At 34.8% G+C, this 24,028-nt stretch overlaps 1 protein-coding gene across 6 annotated transcripts in view; it reads right to left on the minus strand.

Moving 5' to 3' along the window:
- Positions 1-24,028, minus strand: part of ARHGEF7 (Rho guanine nucleotide exchange factor 7) — a 102,124-nt gene that overhangs the window by 44,395 nt on the left and 33,701 nt on the right. For all 6 annotated transcript variants that reach the window (XR_009155351.1, XR_009155350.1, XM_058185325.1 and 3 more), the window contains exons 3-9: positions 18,309-18,393; positions 16,245-16,375; positions 15,229-15,430; positions 12,910-12,998; positions 8,491-8,585; positions 7,925-8,020; positions 3,534-3,656 (exon numbers count right to left, since the gene is read on the minus strand). Coding sequence is in view for 4 of the 6 variants with exons in the window: in XM_058185325.1 (XP_058041308.1) it covers positions 3,534-3,656; positions 7,925-8,020; positions 8,491-8,585; positions 12,910-12,998; positions 15,229-15,430; positions 16,245-16,375; positions 18,309-18,393 (821 nt within the window). In the remaining 2 variants the exon portion in view is untranslated. The remainder of the gene's footprint in view (positions 1-3,533; positions 3,657-7,924; positions 8,021-8,490; positions 8,586-12,909; positions 12,999-15,228; positions 15,431-16,244; positions 16,376-18,308; positions 18,394-24,028) is intronic.

Here is a 24,028-nt window from a genome sequence, read left to right on the forward strand (position 1 = left end):
AGAACTTAACTTTGGGATTCAATATGAATCTTGGAATCTACAGAGATTTAATCACACTAGAAAATCTGTTTCCTTATATGATGATTCTGTTCACAAAATTAATGTGTATATAGTTCAAAATCATAGCTCTTTTAACAAAGATTTTATGTGAGAAGCATTAAACAGCAAATTCACAATATACTGGATTAAAACAGAAAATAAAAAATAAGGCAAAACCAATTCTTTAGTTGTACAAACAGATCCCTGTGATACAAAAAATAAATTACTATCATTTACTCAAAACAGGTTAGCTACATAGAATAAATAAGCAAATTATGACTACTGGCTAATATAGAATTACTGACCTGGTGCAGTAGATCTTTGCTATCTAAATAGCCCTCATCATTTTCCACTGTTAAGTTATACACTCTTAGAACTATTTATTAACCTTCTAAAATCACTGAGACTTATTTCTGAATGCATGAATACAGAACTGTAATTTTCAAAAAGAGCTAAAGAAGTCAATTAATTAAAACTTAAGTTAAACTTGCCCTTCAAATTAAATCTAATCAATTATCATTTTAAGGTATAAAATCGCTAGAAATTAAAACGAATGTTTTTAAACCTCCAAGTACTTTCATCAGAAATCAGTCAGTAAACAATAGAACAAGAATAAATATAGATAATTATAGACAAGTGCAAAACACTCAAAGCCATAACTTACACTTCCAGTTCCTGCCTATAATACATAGAACATGAACTCTCAGAACTGAAAGGTCTAAAGATGTCACATAGACAATGCATGCTCGAGACCCTCCAGCAAATCTTTGACTCACTAAACGATCTGAGCTCTTGACTGCCGTTCCACACTGACTGCCTTATTCTGAGGCTGTTGCTTCAAGTATGACATCACCCTTTATTAGCAGCCCTTGGAAACCACATGAGGGAGGGACAATAGATTGTCTGCCTCAGATGCTTATCGGGATCCCACATGCCAATTAATCTCTCATAAGTTTGATTTTCCAAGCTTCCCATTTTGAAATTTGATATTAAAAGCAATGAAACTAATGCAATAGTCATGTCTAATTAAGCTCCAGCTTTATTATCTAAGTTTATGCAACTATAGTTTTAAGAAAATAGCAATGGTGTCTTTATAGATAGGATTGTTACTTTGAAGCAATGCATCTGCAGTATTGTATGCTTTACACATTATTCTTAGTTGTATTAATTTTTGATCAATTATATGCTATCAAATAATATTTTACTCCTAGCAGCCATAATAACAATTAAAATAATGCTATTTTTTTTTTTGTATACTAGCTTTCATACCCAGATTTCCCCAGGAAACATATTACAATAAAACCATAGCATAAAATGTTTGAAAATATACACTAAGACATGTGCAAAGTATATCTTTTCTTCAAAATGTATTCTATTAACTGTACTTTCACAGGCAGCCAATTCATCTCAGACAATTAAACTGGCTGGCTTGATGACATCCCTTATAATATAACCAACAGAATCCCTGAAGTGAAAAATAATGTGGGTGTCGTATTAGGATGGCTCCATGGAAGTGCTTTTATTAGAAAAATCTGGACAGAAATCCTTCCCAGCCAAACCTATTTGCATTGTATTGTGTTTTATCAATTATTACAATTTTAGATACCGGAAAAGGCAATGTTCTGGGATCATTCTAAACCCTAGAATGGCCACCAGGAAAAATTCTAAATTGAACATGAAATAACTCCATTGAATGGCTGTTAAAGCAAGTTCAGCTACTTGCTACTAACTCTTAAATTCACAGCACAATCACCTTAAAAGAACTCTTTACACACACGCTTTTGATAACAATGACAATGCTCCCGTGAACATTGCCTAGCAGGGAATCTTTAGAAAAAGTAATTTTTTCCACAAACTTCAAAACTACCTTGGTGTACATAAATACCAGCACTTTTTCCAACAATCAACTGTTATCAAATATAAAATCTTAGCCCCACTTGCAATAATAGCATGCTACTGAGCAATCTCTTCATGCATTAACTTGAAAAGGCTTTTTAAAAATACATAACAGCAAGAAGAAAAAAAACAGTTGCACTAGATCAGACCAAAGGTCCCACAAGCTCCCATGAAGCCTCTGATAGTGGCTAACCAGATTCTTCCAGAAAGTGCACAAAAAGGTTTTTAGGGCAATAATCCTTCTGCTATTCCCTTCCAAATATTTGGAATTCTGTGGCATTCAGCCTCTGAACTGCAGTGTTCTTCACAGTCATTTCTTTGTTTTAATTATTTATAAATTATCTCTCAAACTACAGTATTTTTCTAAGGGAACATACAAAATATAACATTAAAAATTTAAAGTAATAATATTAAACGCAAAGACATGCCCAAACTCAAATAAAATATTACTTCAACCAGACATTCTACTCATAAGATCTAAAAACAGATTTTCTCTCATGTATTTATTAGATCCCTACCATCCATAAAAGCCATCAGAATATTGCTTTAAATGTTTTAAAAGACATAGGCAGAAGATGATGCAAATCAAATGAAACATTAAGTAATTTAAAAGGCTAAAAATAGAGAGAATGCTCGTTTAAAAAACTCTAAATGAAAAAAAAAAGTCCATTGTTGATAACATTGGAGAAGGCCTTTTCCCCACCTAGTTAACAAACTGGACTTCTAAAAATGCCTATTGTCTCCAAAAAGAAATCTCTCTTAACTCTCTTAAATCTCTCATAACTAGAATGTTTCATAAATTATCCTAAAACAACAAAACTGCTAACCTAAGTTTTTAAAACCAAATGGAAAAAACTTTTAATGCTTGGTTTAAAAAAATAGGAAAGAGACCGTTATCTTATATCCATTTGCCAAATCATCATTTATGATGAATCCATAAGCAAAGCTTCTTTTAGGTTACATTATAACTATCCAAATCCTTTGGGAAAAAATACAATCCAGAGGAACATATACAAAGCAGTTTTTGCTGAATCATTAAACAGCCTTGGTTGTTCAGTTGCCCATATAGAGAAATAATCAAGAACAACCTTTGAAGCAATTGCATGATGTTTTAACTATTCAAAGAGAGGCACTTTGCATGCATTCTGCCTTATGAAGCACCTCTTTCAAAGGATTTGCATGAGCTAATTAATATTGGTGCAAAGAATATACTAAGTAACTCAGTCCCAAACCATTCAAGATTTTAAAATTTAATACCAACAGTATTCATTTTCTATGATTCTATATATGAATATACTAGACTAGAGAGATTTTTGATGAAATCCAGCAGGGCTCTTTAATTTGAAATAGCAAACTTTTATTGAAGAGAATGTCAAGCTACATATTTTAAAGAATATGTATTTATTTTCAAGTCTAACACAAAAACATTGTTATTTATGACTCAAACTTTTCAAATGCAATTTCCACAACAACCAAATGGAAATACTAAGGCAATACACTTATATTAATTGCCAACATTATTTCTGAAACAGAGAAAAAGAAGCAAAACATAAATGTATATACTCTTCCTTATTTGTATCATTTCCAGGTGCACATACCTGTGTTCTGTAAGAACAGTTACTGCTGATGGGTGATTGGCACAATACATAAGGTATAAGTTTTTCATTTGTGGCATGAGATTTAGAAAGCAACCCCCAACCCTCTGCTGGGCTTCAGGCAACCTGAAATAAAACAGCATCAATGTACATTTTTAAAATGATCTAAAACGCCTTCAAATTTATCAGGACACATGACACTGATCTCAAAAGTCATATGAACATTCTTATTTGGCTAGAAAGATAATGAAAGAAACAAGGGTAGCAGGAAATACTGTAGTTCTATGAATTATTATTTAACATAAATAATAAAATATTATTTTCAATTAACAATTAAAATACAGTAAACAATGTTATATTTTACACAAATTACTATTTGGTAGAATAATAATTTGATTCAGACCAAGCCAACGATAAATTTAAAAAGTATGAAAAGGGGGGGGGGGGAAATAAACCCACTCTTAAAGTGAAGCTGGGTCTTCATTAGCTTCTGAAAAAAAGTAATTATACATGGTTCCTAGATTTCAAGGAAGAGAACATTTCAGAGTGAAGGAGTCAGCACTACAAAGGTCCATGAGGAATCCAAGGTTCTTGTCATATGCTGAAAGTCCTCACCACAACCACAGTAGTGACTTATCTACAATGCCAAAAGTATCTCAATCCCAAATTATTTAAAGGTATATAAATAAAAAATGAAGAGTTGGTTGCAAGATGAGTGGCTACGGTATATGTTTTAAAAAATAAAATAAAATAATTTAAATAAAATAAAATAAAACAATGCAAAATATGAACCTGGCTATCTGGCTACCAGTACACCTGCACTACTAATTGTGAAAGTAGTGTACAGCCACTTATCCACTCTGAAATGGTACTCTTGAAATGCTTGGGGGGAAGGTGTATTCTGTGGTTAAAAAAAGATTTCAGCAAAGACTGTTTTATTGTTTACAAAAAACAGTCATGCTTAATAACAGTCCTATATAAAACAGGTTTCATTTTTAAGATTATATCCCGAAGCAGTACATTTTGGATGTATATTATCATTCCACTGCAACTATTTATAGGGAGATAGTTGCAATGGAATAACAGTAGAGTTGGTACACCATTTCAATAAGAATAGAACAAATATCTCACAACTACCCAACAAAATCTTAGCAAAATTGTCAACAGAAGGAAACATTTTTGACTTAGTTACTTACTTACTTACTTACTTATTTATTTATTTATTAAATTTATATACCGCCCTTCTCCCAAAGGACTCGGGGCGGTTTACAGCCAGATAAAAACAGATTACATAAAAATTAAGAACATTTTAAAAATCTAATTCAACGCAGCCGAAACAAAATTTAAAACTATAATAGAACCATGATAAAACCTATATTAAAATTAAATCAAGCCAGCCCTGCGTGATAAAACAACAAGGTCTTTAGCTCGCGTCTGAAGGTTCGGAGGTCAGGGAGTTGACGAATCCCTGGAGGCAGCTCATTCCAGAGGGCAGGTGCCCTCACAGAGAAGGCCCTCCCCCTGGGGGTCGCCAGTCAAAATTGTTTGATTGACAGCACCCTGAGGAGACCCTCCCTATGGGAGCGCACAGGTCGATGAGAGGCTATTGGTGGCAGCAGGCAGTCTCATAAATAACCCGGTCCTATGCCATGGAGCGCTTTAAAGGTGGTAACCAACACCTTGAATTGCACCCGGAAGATCACCGGAAGCCAGTGCAGCCTGCGCAGGAGAGGTGTTACATGGGAGCTTCGAGTTGGTCCCTCTATTACCCTCGCAGCCGCATTCTGGACCAGTTGGAGCCTCCGGATGCCCTTCAAGGGGAGCCCCATGTAGAGAGTGTTACAGTAGTCCAGGCAGGAAGTGACGAGGGCATGAGTGACCGTGCATAAGGAATCCCGGTCAAGGAAGGGACGCAACTGGCGTATCAGGCGAACCTGATAAAAAGCTCCCCTGGTGACAGCCGTCATATGCTCTTCTAAAGACAGCCATATGTCCAGGAGAACGCCTAAATTGCGGACCCTCTCCATAGGGCCCAATGACTTGCCCCCAACAGTCAGCAATGGAATCAGCTGGCTGTACCGGGATGCCGGCATCCACAGCCACTCAGTCTTGAAAGGGTTGAGTTGAAGCCTGTTCTTCCCCATCCAGACCCACACAGCCTCCAGACACCGGAACATCACTTCAACAGCCTCGTTGGGGTGGTTAGGGGTGGAAATATACAGCTGAATATCATCAGCGTATAGATGGCACTGCACTCCAAAACCACGAATGATCTAACCTACAGGCTTCATGTAGATGTTGAATAGAAGAGGCGAGAGCACCCCACACATGAGGTGCCTTGCGGCCGATCTCTGCCCTCCTGCCAACACCATCTGAGACCAGTCAGAAAGATAGGAGGAGAACCACCGAAAAACGGTGCCCCCCACTCCTAAACCCTCCAACCGTCACAGCATGATACCATGGTCGATGGTATCAAAACTGTGGTGAGCATGTGCTTTTTTAGAAGAAAATACTGAAATAATTAAGAAGTAAGATTAAACAAAAAAAATTGAATGTGCTCCTGAAATGGGATTATATATTTTCAAGGAAATTAATGCTAAATTTCATAGTAAGGAACCATATATATTTTTACACCAAGCAGCTAAACCTATGTCATGCGTGCTGGAAGCAGCAAGCGAAACCATCCTGCGATGAATGCACGGCCTCGCCGGTTCCTCTTTGCGATCCTGTGCTCAAACGCACACCGGTCAGCTAGCTGTCATGCCCATGGGGTCGGCAGACACCGAAAGAGCGGTGGTCCATCACGCATGCGCAAACCGGCACCTGACCTTCCGGGTTGACGTCACGCGCATGCCCGATGGCCAGCTTTTTGTTGGATGTTTGGGTGCTGGCTCATGCATATGCAATGGATCACTGCTCTTCCAGGGTCCGCCAGCCCTGCCTGCGCAACGGCCAGCTTACCGGCACGCAAGAGGAGCCGGCAAGGCCATGCATTCATCGCGAGATGATTTCACGTGTCGCTTCTGGCATGCAGGCCAGCACGCGAGAACGCCAAAGGTTCGCCAACACTGTTTTAGGGGATGCCTTTGAAGATCACCTGGAAGCTACAATTGGTCCAGAATTCAGCAACATAGGTAGTTATGATTCTTTCTCAGCATGCCTAGGTAGCACTGTTACTCCACAAACTGCATCAGCTTCCAGTGAAATTATAAAGCCCTACATGACATAAAACCAAGTGATCTGCAGGACAACTTTTTCCAAGTACATCTGTGTTTCCTTCACACTCCAACAGATACAGAGCACACTTCTGATTTTGAAACTTTTCAATTTTCAATTTTGAAACTATCATTTTATGGAACCTAGAGGCATTCTTTTTTTATGGTGGTACCTGTCCTCAAACAACCTCCTCCCCTCCTCAATTTATGGCTGGCTCCAACAGGCCTTTAAAAGACAGTGAAGACATGGTTCTTTCTTCCACATTTGGATAAGCATGAACAAAGTTCTCATCTGGGGACACTGAAAACATTTTGATTCCTGATTTACCAATTAACAGGTTTTTAACTAGCATTGGTATTTTGCTTTTGGCATTTTTGTTATTGGTATTTTTTGCCTGCTCCCAAAGTGATCTTGTCCAAGTTGAATGTAAATGAATGAATGAATAAATAAATAAATAAATAAATAATCAACAATGGAAGTTCCTCAATAATTTAACAATTAAAAATGGCATGATAAGGTATGGTTAATTGCTTATGTTGCAAAAACAGTCAATTGCATATCTTTAAAATCTGAAAATATTATATTATTACATTAACACCTGTAATTTTAATGAACTTTGTGATCTATGGAAACTATGGATGAACCTTGATTTATGCTGTTATTGGAAGTAAAATGAAAGTAATTTTAAAAGTTAGTGATAACACAGAAAATACAATGAATAAAATAGCTCTCTGAATTTTTAGGTATATAATTATATAGCTACTTTGACGTTTTATTTGCCTATATGTTTCTAAGCACAATGGCCTCAGGCTATAATAAAATTTAATTTAAACTTTATATTAACTTAAAAGCAAGTTTTATACAGAAGAGAAATGGCTTTACATCAGCCTTTAGGCAAATACAACTTAACCTCAAAAGGGAGAAGGAAATGAAGAAGATGCTCAAGATCGCCTTGTCTTAATTATCTTGGTATAAATTCAATCTGTTTCCTGACCTGATCTACCTCAGAGCTGAGCAGATTCATTTTTTGACTGGTTTTTAAATTTATTTTATTTTTTTATTTAGAAGATTTACATGGCCACCCACTCTTAGTGACTCTGGGCAGCTTACAAACAATACCCAACATAAAGGAATAAAAAACAGTCTTCCCCCCCCCCACACACACACACACTACTTACTTAGTGCATTCTTCTAAAGACTGTACAAGCATTTGTTGAAAAGAACTAATTTCTTCTAGGTTTCCCATTAAATATGAAGTATCTGCAGAATTTAATCTGTAACCAAGGAAATAAGGATATTAAAACAAAATACTTCTTTAAAAAAGCAACATCTTCCAAATTAGTAATTTGGAAGCAGCATCTTCCAAATTACTGCACTAGTAGGCAGTGTGCAGGGCAGCCAAAGGACAGTTATGGGATGGGGAGATAAGTGGGTGGAGGGAGGTGGAGGTGGAAAGGCCTTGCTGAGGCTCTGGGCCATGAAGGACCAATCCTGCAATCCGACTTGGATTGGGTGGGCACTCACTTAACAACCCATAATTCTCAGTTAATGATTGTAATGGGGAGTGTTGAAATTGCTATAAGTCAGTCGGATCACATAGATGTCTTGCTTTATGACTGCATTGCTTAGTGGAGGAAATTTTGGTCTCAATTGTGGTTGTTAGGACTATGGTACTAACCACATCCAACACTGGCTCTGAATCTCCCAACTAACTCAAACATTTTTTATGATCAAATGCACTTACTTTTCACTAGTTTGTAAGGGTCGTAGATAGCTAGAAAGCATTGTCTGCAATTCCTTAGCATATTCATTTTCTGTTTCCAGAATATTCTGTAGCACCTACAACACATAAAAGTTTAAATCAAAATATTACAATTATAAAGAAAAAAAGAAGTGTTAGACATAAAAATTCTTTGAAAATGTTTTATTCTTCAGAAATGGCTATAATGTGAAAAAGTGCAAATTCTCAAGAGTATGCAATGAGCACAGAAAAGAGATAAAAATTAGAAAACTTGTAATAACTCAAAAGAAAAACGTGATTTGTAAGCATAAGGCTCAGCTTCAGATAGGCCTGGGAAACTCTAGAGAACTCATCTTTATCAGAATTATATCAAAATTATATTATAGCATCTTAATAATATATTTCACAATTTAAAGAAATCCAAAATAAACAATCCAATAACTAACATTTTGATAAAATCAATCAGACTGGATCAGTCTCCCAGGAGTCTTATAATCTTCAGATATTATACAATGCAGCCAATTTATAGCCTGCTTGGTGTATCAAACAGTTATTCATGCCTGAATGAAAACCTGATGAAACAAGGGACAGACTAAACTATTTAAAACTGAGAATTTGTAGATTCTTTCATTAGTGCTGCTGAGCTCAGTTTGGAGGCCTTGAATAGGCCTATTCACTTGAAAAGGGGAGGAGGAAGGGAGACTATTTCTGAGTTCATTCTTTTGTTGGTAACTTGACTCCTGCTCAAAGATTAAAATGCCTCCATTCTGCACTAAGCACTACGAATGACAGATGTTGAATGACAGATGTTACAAAGAACCTATAAACTATGAAAACAGCAGTTTCAAAGTACAGTACAAAAAAGATTTGAAAACTACAAAAATCAGAAATGTTAGACCATTTAAATTTAGGAAAGCAAAATGCAATAGCATACAATCAGATGATTACTGAAAGGAAGTTAGGCTAAACAACAGAAAATCAGCAAACCATTTTCTAATCCAAAATGAAATTAGGTAATAATTGACTTAAATTGTGGGAAGGGGAGTCTAAAACAAGGAAAATGAAGCAATTCATCCAGCTAGGTTACTACTACTAATGCACTCTGTTGTGTGTTCTAATTGCACAGATCAAATTGCTATTTAGACAATAATTATAAAAATGCATTTAATTTAAAAATGTTTTGCATTCAACTATGTTTTTAGAGTTTAATAAAGTATTTTTGAAGTTAAAATAAATACAGTTATCCTCTCTAATTTGAACAAAGATTATATCAATAATCAATAACAATTTAATCAAAGCAAAGTGCATCTCCCTCAATTCTCAAAAAACGGCTCAATTCTTTAAATCATTTTACATTTCCCACATTCATGAAAAACTGCTTGAAAAGTCTTTTAATTTTAGGATTCATACAAACATTTTCTTCAAAAATTAATGCATGTTAATGCATTAATTACACAGATGCCATATTTATCACCAATGCAGAGAAAACTGAGCACTATAATTGCAGCAGTAAAACTGTAAATGCATTAGTACGGCACATTTTACATGGCTGCACTTAATAATTTCTGATGTCCCCATCGTGTTTCCACTTTAATAATCACCTTTCTCCTCTTTCTTGTTTTCTGCACATTCAAACTGCTACAAGATCCCATTATATTCCAAACCTGATTCTAAAAACTTCATCACCAGTTCATGAAATTAGGTACTAAATGTGGATTGCTCTCACAGACATGGTAACATTTTACAATGTGGAATATAAATGAAACGCCCAGAGAATCCAGTGTGAGCAATCCAGAAAAAAATAAAGTACATCAAAAGTTCATTCACACAAAGCCTAGCTATTCTCCCTAAAGCAAAAGCTCTGGTTCAGCATTGCTTTAAAACTGAATTTCTTAAGGCGTCTTCTACTATTAGGCATACTGAAAGCCAGATCTATTTCTCAAAAACATGAAATATAAAATATATTTCCTAATGATGAAATTTGTCATTTTACATATTTAGGAACTATTGCTGAAAACAAAGGTGCATGATTTCCCTGCTTCTATGCATACTGCATATATGTCTCCATCCACGGATCAAATCAACCTTTTTAAAAAATCTAGTTTATACAGAATATGAAATGATTTAAATCAAAGCTCCATAACAATCTTTGTACATACATTTCACATTCTGAAATAATCCAATATAAAATTTAACTTTGTAACTCTATACTGAGTTTATTTACTATTAACCTAGGTGATATTATACCCGTTTTAAAAAAAGCTAGAAAAATACTGTATCATTAAACAATTACAATCTTAATTCCTAGGACACTGGCAATTGCACCCACTGTTTTAGCTCTACAAGAGACATCAAAGAAAATGTCTGGATGAATTTTAGTTTTCTGGAAAATATCAGCTAAGCAGGTCTCCTGAATTAAAAAAAAACCTGTTATAGATTTTAATGCACAATCTGTCATATGGCAAAAAGCATTAATTTGTTATTTTGTCAATCACACGGTCTCACTCTAAAAGCTGTTGTGAGATTTTCTATGCTCCAACAGATGTTCAAGAAAGATAATTACTTTCTCCTATCAAAAATGTGGTACAGGTAATATAACCTAACCATCACAGATGACAAAGACAAAGTGACTAAACTAGTAAATACATAATATCTGTTTTTATCCCTTTACACCTACCAGCATCTTGTTCATCTTTTTTTCCATTTTAAGATTATATAGTTGGAGGTTGGATGAAGAAATAAAAACCCTTCATCCTTGCCAATTTTGCCAATTTTGGAATAGGTGGCAAAAATGGTAAATTTTACTAATTTTGCCACTTTCTGAAATAAAAACTGGAAATGCAAACAAGAATTATAGACAATTCTTAGTGAACCATCTGGATCTTCAATTAGCAGAAAAAATTGTGCTAAGAAAATGAAAAATGGTGTTATATCAAAATTGGGGTATTCATGATTATCAACCAGCCCATCTAGTGCATAAAGACTATTACTGAAATGAAAAATTAGAATCAGTATAATATTCCAGTGTATCCATTATACTTGCTGCTAGTTCTCAGGAAATTTCTAAAATCAGAAGATAAATATAGATAGAACTGTAAAGGTAGGCTCATTCTATTAATAACATCAAAAAGGTTGCATAGAGACAGCCTCTGGGAGCACAGCCCCTGTCCAGTAAAAAAAAAATTACTACTAAAGCAAAATGCTTGATGCCAATGATATTGACACATAAATGATGTTATATAATAGCTTTGCGACTGATGAGGAATATTCAAGAAGCAGAACAGTAGTACAATTCTGCGTATGTCTTATGGTACCAATTTAGCAATGCTGGGTTTTTAAGATAATTTAAATGCAGTATTTGGTATGTATCAACAGTTATCCATAGTTGTATTCTACCCTCAGCAGTGTTCAACAAAGACAGTATTCAGAGACAGAGACAAGACTGTATAGTATGTGAATCTTGGGCTCTGCAACTAATAGGAAAAAGTTGGGGAATGCAGGAAATAGTTTATATGGACATCTGCAAATTCAACAGTGACTGCAACTTTAAGGCCTCATTTGCAGAAGATTGATGGAAGACTTGGAAGGTAATAGCAGGGAGTCAGTTCAATAAATATTTGGCCAAAAAGGCAGGAATCAGAGGGAGTCACATACTCCCAGAACAAGACTGAAGCCTCCAGGTTTATTAACCAAAAATGAAAGAGTATAAGTAACAATATAAGTAATAAGCAATAAAAATGGAAAATGGAAAACACAATCAGAAAGCAGAGAAAGACAAACTAAAAAAAATAGGCATGCGATTAACTTCAGAATGAGGAGCAAATGAAGTTTACACAAGGCGGCAAATTCAGCACTCAAATGAGAACTTATCTGGAATACAATGTGTTTTCTGAAGTGAAGCAGGTAGATTTCCAACCTCTCCCCAATAAACACTCCTGACAAGTCATCAAACCTATCTGCTGCATGAGACCATAGGGAAATAAGGGCTAACAGTGGACATAACCATGCAAAATATTATTCAGCCTCAGCCTTCAGTATTTATTATACAATTTTTTACTATATAAATTTATATAACCACCAAACTCACAAATAGGTGACCCCAGGTGGCTTATAACATTAAAAAAAAATACGCTGCATAATTTTTAAGGTTGGTCCTTAAACACATGATCTGTGGAATACACAAACAGAAGATGGAAATGTATGCCAAGTCTTCTGGATTGTAAAAATAGATGAGAGATGAAATTCCTGGGTCTTGGCTGGTCACAAGGTAAGCATGGCTGATTTTTAAGGTACAGCTGACTTTCTTTTTTTAAGTATGTATAGGTCCTGCAGATTTCTATCCTTTGGAAAAATACACCGATTTCAATGAACAAGCCTAAACAAAAACCAACTGTTAAATAAGATTCACATAAAGTCACTCACCACATTGTAATAGCTTTTGCTAATAGCAGTTGTATCAAACCCTTTTGGAGGACTTTTCAAACTTCCTGATTTGGGAGAGACAGGTTTTTCTGAAACAAAGATTATTTCAGCAATAAAATATATTTTCACATCTTAAAACCTGATACTCAAACAACGCACTCAAGACAATATTCAGATTGATTTACTTTAAGTTACATATTGAACTTACATAAGTTAAAGTTATTATTATGCAAGTTCAGTGGGACCCAGTCAAGATATAGCAAAACCTTTTTGCCTATGAGCTCTATTTCACCCTTCCTTTTTCAATAAGGGAAAGATGCAGAAAAAAACGCCAGAAAATTTTTATTGAACATGTTTCTCAATATATTTCATCCCAAAAAAAAGTTTCTCACTTGGCATGCAATAGCACGCTATGATTAATTGAAGCAGCAAAAAGGAAAGAGAAATGAAGTCATATATATATATATAGAGAGAGAGAGACATAAGTATATAGTCATAAAACCTTTTCTTGATTTATCTTAATTACTCAAGGTATTGTCTAAAAAGATAATCAGGTCAATTCAGCAAAATACAATTTTAAAAAACCTTACATGGCAAAGCATGCAAGTATTTGGTGATTAAAAACAACATTATAATACACAAGGAATACAAATATATGAAAGTCACTACCAAAAGAACTTCCACTTTAAAGATGAAAATGGCTTAGGGCCTGGGTACTTACGGGACCGCCTGCTGTTACCACATGCCTCCCACCGACCCGTACGCTCTCACAGAGAGGGACTTCTCAGGGTGCCGTCCGCCAAGCAATGTCGGCTGGCGGCCCCCAGGGGAAGGTCCTTCTCTGTGGGGGCTCCCACCATCTGGAACGAACTTCCCCCGGGTTTACACCAAATACCTGACCTTCGGACATTCCGTCGCGAACTGAAGACACATCTTTTTATTCGCGCGGGGCTGGCTTAAATTGATTTTAACAAATTTTTAAATTCTTAGAAATTAATTTTAAATGGGGTTTTTTAGCTTATTATATATTTTACTTCTAAGGCCAATTTTAAAATAAGTTTTTTAACTGCATTTTAAATTTGTATATTGTACCGTCTGTTTTATTCTTGCCTGTACACCGCCCTGAGTCTTTCGGGAGAAGGGCGGTATAGAAATCAAATAAATAAATAAATAAAATAAATAAAAAATATGTGCTAACAATTAAGTGACTTGTAACTGCCTTTATATTTGCAGAAACCAGTACTTTAACAGAATGCATTATGTCTCCTCCCCAGATTAAAAAAAAAACATTGCAAGTGTCACTCTTCCAGTATTTATGTCTTTTTACAAAGAGATGTGTTGCTTTTTTTGTCAAAAAAATATATTTCATTCTACATGGAATCACTACTATCTTTAGAATTAGAAAACTCTAAACAGCTGTAATCCATCTGAAAGAATCGGATGGGTAAAAGGACCAAGAGGTCAGCCAGAGATTTAGATTTGGCAGATTTGGCATTTTTATCCATTCATCAAATTCTTCCAAGGAACTGGAATAGGCAGATGTTGTTACCTGATAGTGTTAAAAGTATCAGTGCAGGATGTAGGCTATTCTAAGCAGAGCTGCCATCTACAATTGACTAATGATGATTTTGTCAATGCTGGTAGTGCTCCAGATATTCTGGGATTGCACCCAATGTGTCTGTTACTGTTTGTACCTTTGCTTTCTTTCGCTAGTCATTCTACTTCTATTTGAAGGTCTTTCTAGTTTGTGATTTTCTCCAGTTCTTTCTCTTCTCTTCTAATGTCTCCAATCCACTATCCAGACTTTTTTTATCTTTCCTAGCAACAATTGATAAGTCTGGGATGTTCTGTGGCAAGTGCCTGTTTGTTTGAATTCTAAAGTCCCATTGCAGTTTAGTTTCTTCATTTTCTATTACTTTCTATATTTTATGGTCCCACAAGTTCTTGCTTATCTTATTATGTTGAAGATTCATTGCACAGCCAACCAGATGTTTAAACTGGATCTGGCATTGTTATCCACCTATCAAGTTCTTCCCAAAGACCTGGGATTATTATTATTTATACAACTTTGTGAAATCACAGTTGCCAGTTCTTTAGCCGGTGTTGACCTTCATTCGTATCAAGTTCTTCCCAAGTGTCTTGGATATTGTAATGTATTGGCATTATTATATTAATTTATTTAATATATTTCTCCATTGGAATTGGATAGCTAATATATTCAAATAAATAAAGTAAGTAAAGTAAATTTGCATTTATACTCCTAGATAGCTACTAAACTTATTTTAACATTATTGAGAAAGGCAGACTCTTGAAACTTACCACTGGATTTTACTTCTCGCACGTAATTGCTGGGAAACCATCCTGTTTTGCCATTGTGAGTTCCTTCCCACCAGCCTCCTTCTTCTACTCTTGTAACATGGATAATATCTCCTTTTGTAAAAGAAAGTTCATCTTCATTTGTCTGTTGAAAATTAAACTTAGCTCTTACCACTAGTTGGTGGTTGCTGTTATCTGTCATATCCTAGAAATGATGAGACCAATAAAATAATAATGGTTTAGGTACTTTTCAAAAGAAGAAATATTCAGATAAAAATTTAACAATGAATTGTAAGGTAAAGCTACCTTATCTGCTTCTTCAACCTACATGCATATATGATTCTATAATTTTAAATATATATATATAATCAACCTTTCAATTATATATAACCCTAATCAGTTACTGCTTTGATAACATTAACTGCATTAGAACTTTTTAAGTTCTAAATTATAACACCATGGCAAATCAAACTGTTAGCTATTTGAACAGTATTATCATTTTGTCATATGTGTTTATCAAGCAGTTTATCAACTGTTGTTGATCTGTTCTGTAGGAACTTCATTTTTAGCTGAAATTGAAACAATTAACCAATATTCCAGTGATTAACTGGTATATTTAAGACTTTTTAAAAACACATTAAGTATACAGATTTAGGATGATGAACGGTAGCTCATAATGAACAAGATGAAATTAAAATTGTTGTGCCTACAGTAAAAACATTCTAGGACTCCCTGGCTATATTCCAATACAGTTAAATACACCGAAGCTCATTTATTTCAAAATACTTCAGCATAAATTAATATATCTAATCTATCTAAATGCAGCGGTATCTGAAAGAAGATATTGCGTCTTGTTGTGCCTCCAAAAAAAAACAAACCAACCCAAGAAAAGCAAAGTGTAAAAATCTTGGACATCTTAGGTGAGAAACAAACTATCAGCTATCAATCTGGGATAAGTTTTTCACTTTGCAGCTCTGATTAAGGAAAATAAAAAGCTATTAAAATATGTTAATGCTTACCAGACTTCTATACTGGCCTTGAAAAAGTTTTGAAGTTCTACTGTGTAAAGACTGGGATCCCAAGGAATCAAAAGACTTTATCCGGTGAGATGATGGCCTTGCACACACAGAATCACTTCCTAAACCAATATCTGCAAAAAATGGCATTTACATAGGTATAGGTGTATTTCAATTCACTTATTCCTTAAATTTGTAAATTGGATGTCCGTCATGAATATACATTGCAACCCAAAGTGTACTACATGCACCAGGGAAGATACAGGATGGGAGATTATCAATTGGAAGGAATTCAAAAAGTATCCAAAAAACCCAAAAACCCTGCTACTTCCTAACTTTTAAAAAATAGTCATAAACTAACCAACGGCTATGTCTGCTACCCTTGTAAAATTTAAGGCTAGAAGCAAAAAATATTGCACAGAGGTAATCTTGAACCCTGCTGGATTTGAAAGTTAAGATGGACATTACTTTTGAGCCTCCAGTTTAAAAAGTGAACAGAAACTGGTTTCTCTATAAACTAGTTCTTTAAACCCAATTTCTCTTCTTACCTAAAATACCCAAATTAATCTACAATGCAATTGCCCTTTCACAATTGAAAGGATTACAGAAGAAATTCACTGAATATCCAAATATGCAATACAATCATTATAATGCTACTTTTAGAACAATCTTCCTTAATGGTGCACTCCCTCAGGCTGAGAATCCTGAAATGTGTTAATATCTGGAGGGCATTGGGTTTTATAATAGCTGCACCAAAATTTATCCATATAATTTCTCAGATTTAAAAGGAATGTTGCTTCTATATGTGATTTTCAAATGGATACAGAACAAAATCTGGGAATGGCAAGGAGAAGCAATATTTCAGAAAAGTAAATTTCACAATTCATTATATATTTTTATTAGTCTAAATCAGAGTACCCCAATTCAACAGTTTCCAGATCAATCACACTATAAATCCCATCATTCAGTCAAAACCTAAGCCAACTAAGAAATGTTCAGTCATTTAACATGTCAGGTACTAGATTGGAAAAAACTGATCTTAATGTACAGCCTATCCTTCCCTCATTTAAATCAGCTGAATTTTCAGCCTCACTTTATTGTACAGAAAAGCACATGCTACTGAAACCAATGGGATTTGTATACACAGAGCAGTGCTTAAATGTATCAGGTAGACTCTGAATCCATTTGCCAACTTACTCTGCCTTCCCTTTGGAGACCAAAATTTAGAAAGTTATCTACAGCTCTGGTACCTGGAACTAGGAAAAGGCAGTAGAATCTCAGTCAGTGCTGAAGCTATTTCTGCTAGGGCTGAGCAGCACTCCTCTGAAAGCAAATGGGTGCTTCAAAACAGAGGAGTCACAAATAAAGTAGCCTCTGTAGCCTTTGAAATCAAGGATGTCCTTCCCAAGATTGCATGGCGGCTGCAGAATATATAGCTAAATGATTCCAAGAAAAGGCATGGCTACTTTAAAGAGTTGCAGACAGATGCTATGTTTATGTTGCCATGTACTTTGAAGCACCGGTATACCTTTGAATTTGAAGTACTAAATACGGTAGCTATTAATTTTGTTGCTAACATTAGTCAACTGAACACGGCTTCAGTGCATTTGTTTTATTTTAAAAAATGATATTCTGCACATGCAGCAGCATCTAAATAGCTTTGGCTGATTTCAAAAAGTTAACTGGCATCAAACTGGATTAGTGTTTTAAATGGAAGTTCCAGGACTACAATTTTGACTTGGAATCAAAGAAATAACTTTTGCATTCTTGTCAGGACAATTGCACAGAAGTGTCCATAAAATCACAGGAGTTGCCTTGGCCTCAAAGGAAAATTGACTGTACAGTTTGCAGCTCACAGTCACTGCACAGTCAGATGGGAAGTGGGAAGAAAGTAATCCCAAAAGTAGAAATGCAGATGATATGGAGTAAAGTTCTGAGATATGTAGCTGAAATCATTCAAACTTGAATCATACAAGTTAACAGAGAAAGGAGGAAAGGTGATTACTTCAATGTTAAGTAACAGAAAATAATCAACTAGAAAACTATAAAAAATGGATTAATATTTACCTGCTGTTACCTTATTTAGTGCCACCAAGGAACTAAGCACTTTACTGAAGTTCTGTCCTTGGTAGAGATCATTTGCATCAAAGGTCTAAAAAAAACACATGATCTTATTAGAATCTAGAAAAAAATCAACACTTTTTTGAAAAGCCTGTTAATATATCGTAACAATCCTCAATATTTGTTTATTTTTATAGAAAAGTCATTATTTGATTTAATTATATATGGAGCTCCACAGGCCTGATTGATACTTAAAAGCAATAAAACATGATTTATAATCCAGCAAGTCCCAGATTCAATACTCTGTAGTATAATGTGTAAATCAGCAATGAATTATGCGAGACTTTGCAGAGCTGTAGCTATCAAGAATATGACAGATTTGGGCTCAAAACCCAGAACAGACAATTAGTGATTCAGATCATCTTAAACCAAGAATGTTAACTTTTACCGGCTGAAGGGCTGCATTAAAATACTGCAAAAGCAGGTGAAGATACATTCCAATCACATACATTTGTGTATAAAATGCTTGGTTTTCCCCAATATTTGAAGTTTTTCTTCGTTTAAACAAAGAAAGCACTGATATACTGAATTAGTTAGACTTGTACCACTTCTGTTTTCCATCATCAGGTGGAAATTGTGCCATGAATTTTCAAGAGCAATAGCTAGAAGAGCTTGCAGGTAGCCCTAAATCACAGTTTGTCACACTTAAATACGTAATGTGGCTTCCTTAAGTTTCATTTTATCTATTATATAACCCATCCTTTTCCTTGGGGAAAACCAAGCATTTTAGCATTGTGGGGAGGGGATGTCCTTTATTTATGAAGGTCCATTAATACAAAAGTATGTCATATTGAAAATTATCATCTGTATAATGATGTCATGTGTGAATGGAGCAACTGTGTCCTATTCAACAGATGGTGTTTAAACCAGGGTTTAGAATGACATCTGAATCCAGTGATCTATCATTCGTATACACCTTGGAAGCTTGTCAAAGGATAGCATATTCCACTATTAGACTGGCCACCTGGTCTTCTGGTTTCTGTGGCGCATGCGTAAGACCACCTGGCCAGTGCACATTTGCATGCCGGAAATTGGAAGATCATCTTCCCAGCACGTGCATGCGCACCGGGCGGCTGCTCTTCTAGTTTCCAGTATGCATGAAGACCACCTGGCTGGCGCGCTGCAACCCAGAAGAGTAATGGGCGACAGCTCATGTGCCCAGAGAAATGGCTCTGCATGCCACTTCTGGCATGCGTGCCATAGGTTCACCATCACGGGCATATTCCATCTAAATCCTTGAAGAAGGGATAAGAAAAACATCATTTCACATGCAAGACCACAAGCAGGATTTTATTTAATAAGCAGAATTTGATGTTTGGACTGAACTCTAAGCATTGCAGTTTACAGTTATGTACAGGGTAGAATTGCAAAACTGTATGTTCAATCCATGTTATTTCCCCTTTGCATTTTATCTCAGATTTAAATAAGTAAACATATAAAGCATGATGTGACTCAAACTTTCAAGTATAACAGTACAGCAACAAGGACATAGCAAAGAACATGTTTATGATATTTCTCTTACATGTATGATTTAGCATACATTACATATGCATCTGTGAAGGAAAACAAGGGTTTATTGCCACTTTTTAAAAAAATTTATATATCATGAAGTTACACACTTCACCAATATTTGTCAATTCTAAGTGGGTCACATATCCTATTTCTATAAATAAAATTAAAACAATACATAGAGAGCTGAATAAAGAGTAATTCCACTTTTTCACACTGAAAAGTAGTCACCTCACAAGAATGCACAATTATAAAATTATGTAAAATTAGTTTTATAACTTGAATGTTCATTGATTATGTAGAAGCCAGAAAACATTCTTTTGAACTCAGAATACTTTTTTTTTTTTACAAAATACGAAAATGCAAATGAAATAAAAAGTATTGATGGCCTGAACTTTTAACAGAATTAGCAGCATATTTTGAAATATTTGCATAATGGAAAAATTTAAATGGCATTTAATAGTATTTGCTTCAGTTTTTTAAAAAGCAAAATTAAGTTATAAACATTATTAGGAAATATTAGCAACAAAGTCAGCTTTGTTGGTTTTTGAAATTGTACATGTATTATAAATATCAGAAAAATGAAAACTTCTATTTTTTTATTCCTATTAACTATTTGTAATGATAACTTGCCAACAGACACATATACAAAAACTCTTAGTTTCATGTAACCTAAATCCACTAAATTAAAAAAATTGGGTTAAAACAGAAAGCTTATTATAATGTACCAATATGCATAAAATAATAGTCATTATAAAATCTACCTTTCTATGCATGTTTAGCCGCATCCAGGTGTGCAACCAAATTCACTCATTTCCACATGCATAGCATTTTCTATTTCATAATTTAAATGCTGCTAGCTTTTCAGAACATTTCACAGCAAACTCTTTTATAAAAGTTCTAAACTTTTTATATAAAGGGCATATAGTATGGACATTATTATTACTCCATTACACCTTTTCATATATACTTTTTTGCAAAGCAAAATACATAAAATGTAATTTACATCCTGCACCTCTTCCATATCTTGTAAGCGTACTCCAATTTTGCTATACCTCTAATAAGAGGTATAACATCAAAAACAAACATCGAAAATACCAAATTGAACATCAGAGACACACAACAGTGGTTCAAGTTTGACAGGTTTTGATTCTATTAAGTAAACATACTCAACAAAAAATATTTTGCAAATTGATTCCTAAAGTCTATTAAAAAAGGAAAACTTCTGTTAAGTTTTTAAAGATTTTTTAAAAATCTAGTTTTTATGTTTCAGAAACTGTTAAACAACATGATGCAAAATTAAGGCAAAAACGTGGTATCCTAAAATGAAAATTTTAAATAACAAACTATTTAAAACCAAGAAAATTTTCTAAAATAGCAAGGGGGAAAATTAGATTTAAACTCACATCCATTGTAAATTCTCACTCAGTAATAGTTTACTAAACCAGCATTAAAAGGAGTCATAAAATAACAGGATGTTAAGGGGCTTATGTTTCCTGTCAGACTCAGACTATCTGGCATATTGGAACAAGTTGATTGGCTCACCCGAACTGAAGCATCATCATCATCATCATCTGCGTTCTGCACCTTGCATGTGCAGGAAAACAAACAGGATAAAGGATGGGGGAGGGAAGAAGGAAATATCTATATGTACTGCACTGATTATATGAAAGTGATTTTATGACTTATCAAAAACCTCTTCATGTAAGACAGTAATCATATTAACAGAGACAAATATTTAAGTAGCTAATACCCAAGGACTCAAGATCACACCAAGAAAGGCAGCCTTTCTTTGTATCACAGAAAGGAAAATTAAATGACTCCCTGCCTATTTTTCTCCAGTTGCTTCTCAGGAAGCAGAGCTGTGAAGACTCTGGAATACTACCTACAGATCCTTCTGGCAATAAACTAAAAAAAATAGACTATATGGGTAGAAATATCAATTCCTAAAAAAAATAAGTAGAACACGCCATAATAAAAATATCCATGCATTTCATTACATTTGGGAGAGTTTCAGCAGACTATGTTGTAACACAGTATTTATATTCAAAACATGATGGTTGATAAACCATATTAGTGCGTATTTGGTGCATTTCTTTTGTTTTTTTCTTTCCCATTATTTCTGAAACCTCTATTTCAAGATTGATTGCCAACTCTAAAGTTACATACGTAACTATAAGGGCCGTGGTGGCTCAGGCTGTAAGATAGCCTGTTATTAAAACACAGCAGCCTGCAATTACTGCAGGCTCGAATCCCGCCAGGCCCAAGGTTGACTCAGCCTTCCATCCTTTATAAGGTAGGTAAAATGAGGACCCAGATTGTTGGGGGGGCAATAAGTTGACTTTGTAAATATACAAATAGAATGAGACTATTGCCTTACACACTGTAAGCCGCCCTGAGTCTTCAGAGAAGGGCGGGATATAAATGTAAATTAAAAAAAAACTATTACCAGTATATAAGAGTTGCCTTTTGAACTTGAATTTTCCTGTGTCACTTTTTTAGCATGGACAATACTACAGCATCTAACATTCTAGTATCTGTCCAGAGTAAATCTCAACTTCTGTAGATCCATTCCAGATGCCCTACTACATCTGGGGTTTTAAAAAACAAGAATTCCTATCCCTCATTTACAATAAGAACAGGAAAGGTTTTGGATTGGGTTGTTTTAATTTCATGGCACATGTACTCCCTAGGATATCTGGCAGTCTAATATCTCACTGCTTTATAACTCAATCTCAACTGAAATCACAGACCAGGACTTTCTCTTTGGCCCATTAAAAACTAATTCAGTTCTGTATGACTAGCTTTCTAGTCATTAGGCAAAAACCCTAACAATAATAAATACAATGCTACATATCAGTCGATCATTAGCACGGCTTCAAGAGGCAGATATTACAGTGTAAAGGATGGCACTAAAGCATTAGGAGAACAAAGCTGTCTGTTCCTTATACCAAACTTAGTATTCCATCACCACATATAAGAGTCTCCTGCATGTGAATTATGCCACATAAGTTAAAATGTAATTTGTAGTTGTGGTGGAGGTTTTGTCTCTGGAAGTGTAAGTGGTTGCGCTATTCTAAATAATGCTCAGTTTTAACCATTTTGAACTGAATCAAGTCTATCATTCTTGGAATAACTGAAATAGATCTCATGAGTTTTCAGTTAAAACTAACTGTATTCTTTTTCCATCAAGCTTTTATATTTCTGGTATCTAATGGTATTAAGATAACATGTAAGGGCATAGGAAGATTCCTATAAACTATCCTGTAATATCACAGCTACTTTTTATTATTACATAATGTCAACTTTCTTGGGAGTCCTTGCATGGATAGTATTGAGAAGCACTGTTCTGCAGAATTCCAATTCTTCTCAGAACTGAATTCTAAAATCTGGTTTAAAGGGATTTACCTTCTATATTAAAGTGTTATGGGTGGAGCGTGTTGCAAATATGTCTCATCTCCAATGCTTTACATGTTTCCATTTTTTTCTCCATTTATAATGGTGAGAGAGAACTGAAGTCTTTCAGATTTCCTCTCCCTGATTTACATAAAAGATTGCTAACTGAGATCATATAGAAATTTAGGGTATAGAATCTTGATACCTGTCTTTTATTTCTATCTGATTTTAGTCGAACAGATGGCGGGAACAGGAAAAATGTATGTATCACAAGAGGAAAATGCTGTTGATAAATTTCCATATGATCTGATCTAGTCCTCTACACTAAATAGAATAAATAAAACTATAGCTGCAGGTTTGCACCGAGGTTATTTATTGCAATGCAAAGTGGCCTGGAATACCTTCTTTTACCTAAGACTGTTTTGCCAACTGTATCATTTGCCAGAGACATAGCACTTGTCCTGATTTTTAAGCTAAAATGATTTGATGCTGATTTTCTCTGGTGGAAAAATGCTGAGAATCACAACTTCTTTAACATGTGATGTCAGGGCAAAAAATCTAGATAGAAATTCCTCCACTCGAATATTTCAGCACTACTTTATTTTTAATCTTACTACTGGTAAGATGCAATTCTGTTCTGATTATGCACCGAAAGTCCCCAGGGACTTGCTCAGGCATGGATGAGTTTTATTTATTGAAATTATTTATTCTCTACAAGTCTGATCAGCTATTTAAAAAAAATTTTTTTTACAAACTTTCTC

This window comes from Ahaetulla prasina, chromosome 5 (genome assembly GCF_028640845.1).
Source record: "Ahaetulla prasina isolate Xishuangbanna chromosome 5, ASM2864084v1, whole genome shotgun sequence".
Taxonomy (NCBI): domain Eukaryota; kingdom Metazoa; phylum Chordata; class Lepidosauria; order Squamata; family Colubridae; genus Ahaetulla; species Ahaetulla prasina.